The sequence below is a fragment of the Cavia porcellus genome, unplaced genomic scaffold (genome assembly GCF_034190915.1).
Source record: "Cavia porcellus strain 051 isolate PalLab524CR breed Dunkin Hartley unplaced genomic scaffold, mCavPor4.1 scaffold_2, whole genome shotgun sequence".
Classification (NCBI taxonomy): domain Eukaryota; kingdom Metazoa; phylum Chordata; class Mammalia; order Rodentia; family Caviidae; genus Cavia; species Cavia porcellus.
In genome coordinates this window covers 98,829,626-98,842,718 of record NW_026947485.1, presented here as the reverse complement: position 1 = coordinate 98,842,718, position 13,093 = coordinate 98,829,626, and the positions used below count along the sequence as shown (strand labels likewise).

At 38.7% G+C, this 13,093-nt stretch overlaps 1 protein-coding gene across 2 annotated transcripts in view; it reads right to left on the bottom strand.

Moving 5' to 3' along the window:
- Fank1 (fibronectin type III and ankyrin repeat domains 1) overlaps positions 1-13,093 on the bottom strand; it is a 159,462-nt gene that overhangs the window by 25,835 nt on the left and 120,534 nt on the right. For both annotated transcript variants that reach the window (XM_063244918.1, XM_063244920.1), the window contains exon 2: positions 10,590-10,767. In XM_063244918.1, the coding sequence (XP_063100988.1) occupies positions 10,590-10,767 (178 nt within the window). The remainder of the gene's footprint in view (positions 1-10,589; positions 10,768-13,093) is intronic.

Genomic DNA, 13,093 nt, shown 5'->3' with positions numbered 1-13,093 from the left:
AGGGATTAATGAAAAAGAAGGGGACAGCATAAAGGATGTCAAGAGGATATTTAGAGAAGTAATAGCTGAAAATTTCCCAAGCATGAGATCAGAAACCGACATCAGGTTCAGTGAAGCCTATAGAACTCCAAATAGTCATAACCAAAATAAAACTACACCCAGACATATAATAATCACCATCCCAGAAATCCAACACAAGAATAGATTATTAAAAGCTATCAGAGAGAAAAGACAGATCACTTATAAAGGAAAACCTATCAGAATCACAGCAGACTTCTCAACATAAACAATAAAGTCAAGAAGAGCATGGAGTGAAGTATTCCAGATCCTAAAGCAAAATGATTTCCAACCTAGACTGATTTACCCTGAAAAACTATCATTCAAAATCGATGGTGAAATATGATACTTCCATGACAAAGAACAGCTGAAGAACTTCATGAACACCAAGCCAACCCTGCAAAAAATATTGAGAGACAGTTTAGATACACAAAGGAAAAAACCACTAAGCAAAGCAGATAATTAAACAGAACAGAAAGATAAAGATGCAACAGAGAGGGATAACATGTCAACAATAAACCAGCATATAATAGTTATAATCGTTAATGTAAATGGTCTCAATGCACCAATCAAAAGAAACAGACTAGCAGAATGGATCAAGAAATAAAATCGAACCATATGCTGTTTACAGGAAACCCATCTAACCCAGAAAAATACTCACAGACTGAAAGTCAAAGGATGGAAAGCAATACTTCACACAACAGGAATCCAAAAATAAGCAGGAGTAGCCATTCTGTTTGCACACAATGTGAACTTTAAACCAACAATGACCATAAAGGACAAAGAAGGTCACTACATACTCGTTAGGGGAAAACTCCAAGAGGAAGAGATAACTATCTTAAATATATATGCACCAAACTCCAGAGCACCAAGTTATATAAAACAATTATTAACAGAAATGAAAACTCAAATTATCAGTAACACAATTGTAATAGGAGACCTTAACACACCATTGACACCAAGGGACAGATCAACCAGACAGAAAATGAGCAAAGAAATAACAGAATTGAATCACACCTATGAACAAATGGTCTTGATAGACATATACAGAATGTTCCCGGCAACAACATCAGAATATACATTCTTCTCAGCAGTACATGGGTCATTCTCTAAAATAGACCATATATTAGCTCACAGAACATATTTAAACAAATGCAAAAGAGTTGAATTCATCCCTTGCATGTTATCAGATAATAGAGCTTTGAAATTAGAAATTAATGATAAAAGATACTGCAAAAATCCCACAAACACATGGAAACTGAATAACACACTCTTGAGTAATCAGTGGGTCACAGAAGAAATTAAAGAAGAAATTAAACATACCTACAAGAAAATGAAAATGCAGATACAACTTAACGGAATCTGTGGGATGCAATGAAAGCCATCCTCAGAGGAAAATTTATTGCACTGAGTTCCCACATCAGGAAAACAGAACGAATACAAATAAATAACCTGATGCTACACCTCAAACAGCTAGAAAAAAAGAGTAAGTCAAGCTCAAAGCCAAAAGAAGAGAGGAAATTATAAAAATCAGAGCAGACATCAATGCAATAGAAACCAAGAAAACAATCCAAAGAATCAACGAATCAAAGAGTTGGTACTTTGAAAGATTAAATAAAATCAATAAGCCCCTAGCCAACCTTATTTTAAAAAGGGAAGAAAAAGCTCAAATTCATGCAATAAGAAATGAAAAAGGTGAAATCACTATAGACTCTACAGAAACACTGAAGATCAACACCTATTTCGAAAACCTCTACTCTCAAAGGTTTGGTAACACAGAAGAAATACACAGATTCCTAGAAACATATAAAGTACCAAAGCTAGATCAAGAGGATGTGAAACTGCTGAATAACCCAATCTCTATTAATGAAATTGAACATGTAATTAACTCCTTACCTACAAAGAAGAGCCCAGGCCCAGATGGATTCACTGCAGAATTCTACAAGAAATACAAAGAAGACCTAATGCCGACACTCCTCAAACTATTCAATGAAATTGAAAGGGAAGCAATCCTTCCTAAGTCATTCCTGGAAGCAAATATTACTCTAGTGCCAAAACCTGAGAAAGACCCAACTAAAAAAGAGAACTATAGACCAGTCTCCCTAAGGAACACAGATACAAAAATCCTCAATAAAATATTGGCAAATAGGATGCAGCAAATCATCAAGAAGATTATACACCATGACCAAGTGGGATTCATCCCAGGAATGCAGGGATGGGCATACATAAATCAATAAATGTAATCCACCATATCAATAAAGCCAAAAGTAAGAATCATATGATCATTTCTATAGATGCAGAAAAAGCCTTCGATAAGGTCCAACATTCATTCATGATAAGAATTTTACAGAAAATTGAAATAGATTGTCTTTACCTCAATATAATAAAGGCCATTTGTGACAAACCAACAGCGAGCATCATACTAAATGGCCAAAAATTGAAAGCCTTTACTTTAAAATCAGGCACAAGACAAGGATGTCCTTTATCACCTATTTAATATAGTACTGGAAGTACTAGCCAGAGCAATTAGACAAGAGAGAGAAATAAAAGGAGTAAAGATAGGAAAAGAAGAAGTTAAATTATCATTGTTTGCAGATGACATACATGATACTCTACATAGAAGACCCCTAAACTCCATTGAAAGACTCTTAGATATAATAAATAAATTCAGTAATGTAGCTGGATACAAAATCAATACTCAGAAATCAATAGCATTCCTATACGCTAACAACAAAATCACAGAGAGGGAAATAAGAGAAACCACACTCTTCACACTAGCAAGCAAAAAAACGAAATATTTAGGAATTACTCTTATGAAAGAAGTGAAAGGTCTATACAGGGAAAATTATAATACACTGAAAAAAGAAATTGAAGATGATCTCAGAAAATGGAAAGACATCCCTTGCTCATGGATAGGAAGAACCAACATTGTGAAAATGGCCATTCTCCCAAAACTCTTATACAGATTCAATGCAATCCCAATAAATATACCATCAACATACCTTATAAATCTAGAGAAATCCTAAACTTCTAAAATTCATCTGGAACCGGAAGAGACCTAAAATAGCAAAGGCAATTCTAAGCAGCAAAGGCAAGGCAGGAGCATCACAATCCCTGACTTGAAGTTATACTACGAAGCAACAGTAGTAAAATCAACATGGTACTGGAATAAAACAGTGCCAAAGATCAATGGAATAGATTAGAAGATACAACCACAAAAACAAACACACTCAGCCACCTTATCTTTGATATAGGAGCCAAGCATGTTCATTGGAAGAACGACAGTCTCTTTCATAAATGGTGTTGGAAAAACTGGCTCTCCATTTGCCGAAAACTAAAGCTAGACCCATGCCTATCACCATGTACTAAATTAAAATCTGAATGGATCAAAGATCTGAATATTAAAACAGAAACACTAAATCTATTGGAAGACAAATTGGGTAGAAACCTTGAAGACATAGGGGTAGGTAGAGAATTCATGAACAGGACTCAAACCGCACGGGAAATACTTCCCAGAATCAATAACTGGGACCACATCTTATTAAAAAGTTTCTGTATGTCAAAAGAAATCTCCAGCATAGTGAAAAGAAAACCCACAAACTGGGAAAAGATCTTAGTGAAGTCCCCCTCAGACAACGGACTTTTGTCTAAAACATATAAAGAATTTTAAAAACTAAGACCCCCAAAATTCAAAGATCCAATCCAAAAATGGGCATCTGAGATGAATACACACTTCTCAGATGAAGAAATACAAATGGCAAATATATACATGAAAAAATGTTCATCATCATTGGTCATTAGAGAAATGCAAATTAAAACCACACTGAGATTGCATCTCACTCCTGAAAGAATGGCCAGGATCAAGAAAACCAACAACAACAAATGCTGGAGAGGCTGTGGGGAAAAAGGATCTCTCCTACACTGTTGGTGGGCGTGTAGACTGGTACAACCTTTGTGGAGGTCAGTCTGGAGATTTCTCAAAAAGCTGGGATTGGAAGTCCCATTTGTTCCAGCTATTCCACTTTTAGGCATATTCCCAGAAGAACTGAAAGCATCATACCACAGTCATATATGTGCACCTATGTTTATAGCAGCACAATTTGTAATCGCCAGATCTTGGAAACAACCCAAGTGTCCATCAAGTGACGAATGGATAAAGAAGTTGTGGTATTTCCATACAATTGAGTATTACTCAGCTATAAAGAAGGATCACATTGAGATATTTATCAATAAATGGGCGCAGCTTGAGACTATACTCATAAGTGAAATAAATCAATTTCACATGTGTGAATATTGAATAGTTTCCCTAATGTAAGTAATGATTCAAATATATAAAAGTATGTGGTAATCATGATTCCCCATTATGTGGCCATGAAACCTTATAAAGTTTTCACTTATTAATTTAAATGGCTTTATTCTGGGCTACTTAATATGGAAATATTTGAAGCTATAGTATATGAAGTTATATTCAAATATTTCAAGGAAAAAGACAGACACTATGGTAACTACTATTAAGTCGGGTTATTTGGTGATGAGGCACTAGATTGCTGAAACAGTCATGCTTTGACCTGTATTGTTATGTTGTTAGGTCCTCTTTTATCTCAATCTCTCCCTTATTCATTAAAAAACTAGTTAGTTATTTTTTATGATTTTTTTAATTAAGGGGAAAAATTAAAAAATTAGCAGGATATATTATTGTAACTTTTTTGATTTCCTATTAACTTGATTTGAAGTCCTGTAATACTCCCTCTTCTTGTTTTGACTGATTAGACTCTTTTCCATTCTGTATGATAGTATCAAGTTTGAGGGTGTAGGCAACTACTTTGAAAGCAATAAGATTCACTATGATGCCCATTCTGGTTTGACTATTATCTCCTTTGGAAGTTCTGTAATATTTACAAGGTTTAGGTTTTATTGGTCTTGTTCTCAACTGTTTTGTTTAACTTTATAATACCTAATGAGATAGACAATTCTTTTTAAGGAAGCAAGAGGCATTATGGTAACCATTGTTGATAACCTTGTATTCTGTTTTTACATCATGTGCTATGTCTATTCTTGGTTTTGACTGACAGCTGTGTTTTGCCATATTTGACTTTATTCTCTTCCAAAAAAAAGTAATAAGAACTAAGGAGTAGGGACTGGGGATTTAGCTCAGTGGCATAAGCGCCTGTCTTGCAAGCAGGCAGTCGTGAGTTTGATCCCCGGTACCAATAAAAAAGAAAAAGACAAAAAAAAAAGAACTAAGGAGTAATAAAACCCAAAATGTGTAAATTTTGTTGTAAAAAAGAGAGGGGAAAAAAGTGCTCTAAGGGATACAACTGAAGTGTGTTTCGGGGTGTTAAATAGATGACCATATTAATGTTTTTGGTTTGATCATTGAACACAACTGTTTGCAGTCTCACTGTTTGAATGTCCACTTTGTATGCTTTGATACTGTGACTTGAGCAACTATCTCTAAGATGATAATGTGTAATCTATTAACTGGTGATTTCTTACTGTTTTTTTTTTTTTTTTGTAGTTATGTATTACTTGTACCCTTACACCACTTTGTTTTGTTTTGTTTTTTCTCTTTTTCCTTTTAAATAAAATTTAAAAAAAAAATATATATATATATATATATATATAAAAGAAGAAAATAATGCTGTGTTCAGTCTGCAAAAGAAACATTGGATTGGAAGGGCATTTAACAACAGCCAGGAAGGAGGGCCTCACCAGGGTAAGAGCACAGGACGCAGAAGAGTTCACCCAGTTCTGGAGAGATACCTCACTGAAACCCAAAGACTTGAACCATTTTCAAAAATTGAAAGGTATTTACCAAGACTCTTTCTTATGTCTCTTTTACTGATTATCTGACATGTGAAAGTGCCCAGTGAAATAAAGTCCTAAATACTGGATGATCCCTGTTTTGCATCACAAGACAGTTGGGCATCAAAATCTAAATGACTTCTTGGGCACAGCTCTGACAGAGCCATGAGAAAAGAGTTGACATCCTAGGCACCTCTGCTCATGTGGCTGCTCTTTGCTGGTAGATTCACCACTGACTGGATAGCACCTTTGCTGGAAGCATATCTCTCCCTTCACCTATGAGGTGCTGGAACATGTCAGTCATGTTAGCCTCCGACAGTCCTTCCCATCCCTGCAGGAGCACATTCCTCTTCCCACAGAGCCAGAGTATATAGTTGCTCTCCCCCAGAACAGGATGGAAGGAGACAGAAATGAAACCATGCAGCACTGGGCCTGGGCCTTATGAGGCCTGAAGCTCATGCTTTCAGGCTCTTGCAGCTAGCCAGAAGTTGAGAAGATCCACTTCCCTGCTAGAGAGAGACCACCTGATAATACAGGGTCACTGGAAGATGTCAGACAGTGAAAGAGAAAAAAGTCCCATTTGCTCCTGCCTTCCCAGCCCCTGCTATAGAGGTAACACACATGTGAATGAAACCATTTGGTAACTCCAGAGCCTACAGAGCTGCACCAGCCATGACAATGTGGACCAGAGATGAGCCTTCCCCATCCTGCCCAAATCACAGATGGTGAGAAAACATGGGCTTGCTTTTGCTTTAAGCCATTAAGCTTGAGGGTGGCTGGGTAGGCAGCAATAGAGAATGCTATGTACCAACAAAAAGGAAATGGGGAAGCAATGAAGGAAGGACACAACAGCACTAAGAAGGAAATATGTTATGTGTGCAAAGTAGATGTAACTGTACTTATGATAGAAGTCATAAAACCAGAAAAATTATATGAGCTAGAAATAATTTTTAAAAACTAAAATACATTGGCCTGACACAATCTAAATTCTTATAAGTGAGTATGGGCCCATGCTAAGTTTGGATGGGGTTTGTTCCTTGAAGGGGTGTGTGTGTGTGTGTGTGTGTGTGTGTGTGTGTGTGTGTGTACATACACATACTCTCCCTTGACTATCTGATTTTTCTCAGGCCCAATATCTGGTCCAGAGGCAAAGGTTTTATTTTTTTATTATTGTTTTTTGAGACAGGGTCTTATTAGCTGCTCAGGCTGACCCTAAACTCCTAGGATCAAATGATGCATTTGGAAATCCAGCTATACTAACAAACCTTTCAACATCTCTAAATCGTCCCTTAAATTCAACCAGTTTTCATACTGTTCTGTTATCTCCCACCTCAATTATTGCTCAAGCTTCCTAATTAGTCCTCCCTGCTGCTTGCTGTCTTACCTCCCTACAGCCTGAGCTCAACTCGCAGCCAGAGGAAATTTCATAAAACATAAACCAGATCATGACTCTCCTTAGCATAACTAGCTCCTTCGGCTTTCCCCCTCTACACCAGAGTAAAAACCAGAACCCTATTGGTCACCTGCAGACCTAAACAGTTATCTCTTTCCCTGGCTGCTTCACCCTGCTCATGTTCCTGAAGCCGAAGGTCATGTCTACCTAAAGGAGTCCCACTTGCTGTTTGCTCTTCCTGGAGGCTCTTCCCCACATCTCCGCCACTTGCTTAGGAACGTCACTCAAAAGTTTCCTTCTTGGGAAAGATTTCCTTACCTCTAGCCCAGAACTCTAACTTTTCCTATGCCTTTTCTCCTTGGTACCTGTCACCACTTGAGATATATGTGTACATGTGTGTATGTATACATACATGTGTGTATATATGTATATATTTTTTATTTTGTATCTTATCATTTTCCTTCCTCACCATGAGGAATTTCTGTCTGTCATGGTGCCCCACTGCCCGCATCCTGATCATTTAGTCTATCAGAACATCAGTCATATTACACTAATGGGATGGGTAAAATGCATGATATAGGTACCAACGGCATGAGGATTTAAGGGACAGGCAACAGGACAGTAAGGAGAGCTTATCAGTCAATGTACAACCTGATGTGAGCAGCAAAAATTTGTAAGGTAATAACAACAACTTGTGCAAATAGGGAAAACAGCTAAACATACATGCAGGGAAAAGTCAAGGCTTAGCTGAAACACAGAGAAGTGATCTGCTAGAGTGTACTCAGAAATAAGAGATAACAAAGAAGCAGGTTATGGGCAAGCTTCAAGTCAATGAATCTTGCCCTAAGGAGACTGACAGTCTTTCTCCAAGCAAAGGAGATCCACTGGAGACCATCTGACAAAAAGGAGATTAAAAAAGAAAACCTACAAGATAGAATAAAAGACAAGAGAAGAGGAGTAAAGCCAACTCATTCAACAAATAAATGTCCTACACAGAGTCATAGGGCCTGGGGACACTCACTGAGCACTGACAAAATGGAGCTTTCATCCTGGTAGAGTAAAACATCCCAGCCTAATGGGAGTGGAAGTTGGGAGGACTTTTACAAAGGGGAACTCACAGCACTAGGTATGGACTGGCTCTGGGGAAGCCAGTGTCAGTGATAATACCCTGGACTCAAAACTGATGGACAGCAACAGACACTTACATGTCAGACAGAAGTCCCTAAACCCATCAGCCCAATGTCAGATGGTAATCACTTTTTAAAGGAAGACACCTGCTAGTTAACGCTATCTGGATAAAGCAGTACAACTAAGCAAGAAGTAATACAAGAGTAATACAGTCTTACTCTGCCACCTAGCGTTAAGCTGTGTGCTGCACGATCCTCGAAGGGAACAGGGCTGTTCACCTCGACCCTCACCTTGGGCACTGCTGTCAGGTTCATGCCACCAGGCCATCATCCAAGACCCTCCTCTGGGCAGACAGAAGCCAGGACTCTGGGGAGAATGTGAATGACCCAGATACACATACTGGCCAGAGGCTGGTGCACACGGCTGCCGTTTCTCTAGGGGAGGCAGCTTGCTTCACTTAGCAAAAGCCCAACGCCAAGAGCAAGTACAGGAACACCAGGGGAATGCACGTGCATACAGCAGGACCAGGCATGGCATGCAGGAGGAGGGAAATGGGGGAAAGGAAAGACATCTTTCTCTTTCTCCGTAGAAACACTTAAAATATCATAATTCATGCTTTTAAAGGAGAACTACTTTCACAGACAAATACATGACCTAATTAAAATAACATTTTCAAGTAGTCACGCCAGGAATTCTTTTCATATGGTAACTACATTTCACATGATTTTTTATTTTTCTTTTTCCTTTAGGTATAGAGAAATTTTTCTGACCTATTGGGGATATTACCATTCAGGTAGCAATTAGCATAAGAGTGTGTGAGTATGTGTGTGTGTGTGTGTGTGTGTGTACAGATGAAGAAAGCTAGAGAGAGTTAACAATGGGCCATGACATGAGGTCAGAGGAGTTGGCCAGGGTGAACCATAAGCGTTCCACCCCACACCAGTACTTCATCACAATGCTACCTGGAAAGAAAGGCAGACAAATGACAGGATGTCCTACATTTTTCCTGTCTCTGTGCCAACCTGCTGGTTGTGATGCTGTGCTAGTTTTCCAAGACATCGGGGATATAGATATGAAGTATACGTCATGTCTCTGTCTTATTTCTTACAATTGGATATGAAGCTATAATTCCCTCAAAGACTCTAAGGAACAAAACACACATGTATCTCATTTTTGGTACTCCTAAATCACAATCATTTTGTAAGGGGTAGGACTGTCAAAGAAAAGTCAGTTGATATGAAGATCAAGAAAAAACGACTTCTTGATTTCTCCTGTTGAAATCACATAGTCATGCAACAAACCTATTGAGGGCCTGCCACCTGCCTGGTGATGCTTCCCCAGAGCTGGGGATAGAGCACTAGGTGGCAGCAATCTTAGCTGTCTCTAGTTGGGTTAAATACCAGCACAGAACATGGACAAGTAAACAAGTCCAATAGCTCCAACAGAGCTCAGTGCTGTGAGCACATGACAAAAGGGCCTGTGATGGGAGTGGGGAGGGGTATGGCAATGTCACATGCTTCTTTGAGGACAGAGGTTTGATCTGAAGTTTGCATGGTATAAGGGAACCCAGCATACAGAGCAGAAGGAAATGCATCCAAGAAAAAAGCAAACATGGGGGCCCTGATGTGGGGATCACCCTGGCCTGCTCCAGGCTGGAGGACAGTGGGCAGTTGTTAGAGAGCGTGGACCAGGAGACAGCAGTATGACATGAGATCAGAGGAGCTGGATGGCTTGTACTACACAGGGTCCCACCCCACATCTATGAATGAAACAGCCTGATGGGAACCTCATTTAACTTCAGCAGAATAGCTTTTGTTTCTGTCTCTGTAGTAATACACCATTAAAACATTTTAGAAGCCAAGGAAAGTTCAGGAAAGTTCTCAAAGTACAGAGCTTTGATTTCAAAGTTACTGCTCATGCTTATGTTCCAAAAATTACAAATATTAAAACAGTACAAAATACAAAGGATGCTAGCTCACTTTTTCTTTTCTTTTTTTTTAAGACTATTATGCCCAGTCTGATCTCAAACTCCTGAAAGCATCATCCTGTCCCATTTCTTCCAAGTAGTTAGAACTATAGGCAAGTGCCTGTGAGTTTCTTTTTTTTTCCAAAAAGCAAGCAGTGGTTTTTTAAGGGACAATAAAAATCATTCTACATGATCAGGAAGTCAAAGCAAAAACGGTAAGCAATTCAACTTTGCACCTACGTATAAATGATACCGTAAGTGTGCATTTTGGGGTCTTCTTCCTCAATCGAGAACCTAAGCCAGTGCTCCTGAGGCCCTTGCCGCTCTGCTTTCTTTTCCAGATCCCAGTATAATTCAATGCTGTGATGAGTCACTTTGCCCACGACAGGTGGATGAGGCTTTGAGGACGGCGTGATTTCTTAAAAAGAAAAGAAAAGCATGGTTACAGGATCCTCATTTACATGAGAAAGAGAGTCTAGCCACGCAGATTAACATTCTCTTTGCTCAGGTCCAATTATTTCACACGTAGGTGTGAGTGCTGAACACCTGAAGAGCTGAAGGACACAATCCAGCTGGAGCGGTGCTCGCAGGCAGACTGTGCCATCCCACCAGCACCGCATCTCACGCACAGAGTCTTCACGAGCTGATTTGTGATCAGCCCAATTAGAGAGCTCTTTCAGCCAGGGAAACTCACTCAGTCTGCTGCTATTGTCCTTCGAGGACTGGCTAGTAGATTAAGCCAACAAACAAAATCTGCATCTTGTCCAAATATTTATAAAACAGAGGGCAAAGTGCTGGTATATTTTCTAGATATGCAGCCCTTACAAACTAACCAAGAAAAGGAAATCAAAGGCTAATCACAAACCAAGTAAAACAGCAAGATACCAAAGAGCAAAAACAAATAGCCAACATAATATATGAAAAAATGTTCATATTCCAGTGTTAATAGAAATTGGTAGTAATCTCCTACAACTTTTAATATCTGCCTGTCACTTTTAATATCACTACTATTAGAAGTGACAGCATAGGTAGAAGATACTCTCATGAATTGGTTGTGGGGGAATACAAATCATAGCTTTTTAGCAAATTGGGCAGGTAACACATACCTATAAATCCCAGCACTCTGGGAGGCAGAGGCAGGAAGACTCCAAGTTTGAACCCAGCATGGGCAAGTCAACAAAATAGTGAGATCCTGTCTCAGCATAAAAATTAAAAAGAACTAGAGATAAGAGTTCAGTGTGAAGGGTCTAGGTTTAATCTCTAGGAGAGAAAAGGAGGGAGGAGGGGAAGATTAGAAGGGAGGAGACACAGGGAAAGAAAAACAAAAGCAACATGGCAGTATCTATTAAAAGTATAAATACACACACTCTTCTATCTGGTCATCTCATTCCCAGCCATCTCTTCCACAGAAATTGGTGAACTAGAGCACACAGTGACACACACACACAAGAATGTTAACTATTACCATCGTTAGCAGGTTACAGAAAAAAATCATTAACTCATAACTCATTAAAAAAGGAATGTGAATATAAATTATAATGTGTCCATAACATATAACTGCTTTACAGTTTTACAACTGTCAACAGTAAATTAGCTCTGTAGTAGATACTTTGAGAGGATTTCTGCAAGGTACTGCTAGATGAGAAATTAAGGTAAGGGGGAAAATATACAATGTCTTATTTTTGTAAAAGACAAAAAGTACAATTTACACCATTGCTTAGCAATATGTAATTGTTCAGTTTTACAGTAAGTGTGCCTTCTCTGCTACATTTTAAGCTTCTTGGTGGCTGCGTCCTTCTGAAACCTCTCCTTGATTTCAAGTACTTTCTAGACCTCAAGTACATCACCGATTGACACTGATTATTTTTAAAGAAAGGATTTTGTACTTCCTTTAGGCCAGTGTTCCACATAGCTGGCAAGATGTTCTCTGAAGACCCCAGGGCCCTTCTGCACTGTGGTCTCCCACAGAGGAAGACAGGACTGCCCCAGCCTCACCTGCTCCAGGCCAGCAGGGCACACAACCAACAATTTCCTTTGCAATGAGGTCACAGAGATGCCTTGGAGACAGCCTAACAGCCTCGTTTTCCAATGTCTATTTTCCAAATATTTATAGAAAGCATGGTGGGATTGGATAAACATGAGTTTGAATCTGTGTGTTCAAAATACTTTCCCCAAAGTGTTATAGGATAATTGAATAACATGTACAAACTAATGATCAATAAATGCTGGTCCATTTCATGCAATGGAATCCTATCCTGGGGCTGAAACAAAATAATTGTATGTGCATCTACTTAGATAAATCTCAAACAACCAAGGGAAAAACAGGTTGCAAAAGGAAACACTATGTTATTGTATGCTTACGTAACGCAGCAATATTATATTATTTATGAATACACAGAAATGCAGTCAGAATTAAAAAGGAGGAGACTGCAGGAAAGAACCACTGTCACAGAGACAAAGTGAAGGGACAGAGGCCTGAGATGGCAAGGGTATCTTACTCTCTACTTGTAAGGTTTTATATCTTTATGAAAAAAATTAAGACATGTATAGAAACTGTTCACATTTGAAACCTATATGGTATGACTTTTAGATGAATTCCTATTTACAGTAATTTTGATAGGATTAAAATATTAATTTTTGAAAAGTGATAAAAATAAATGATCCACTTTACTCCTAGAGCACATTTGGTTTTCTTAGAGCAACTGACACTAATTTGCAAGTCCAGATCAACACTTGCTGGAAGG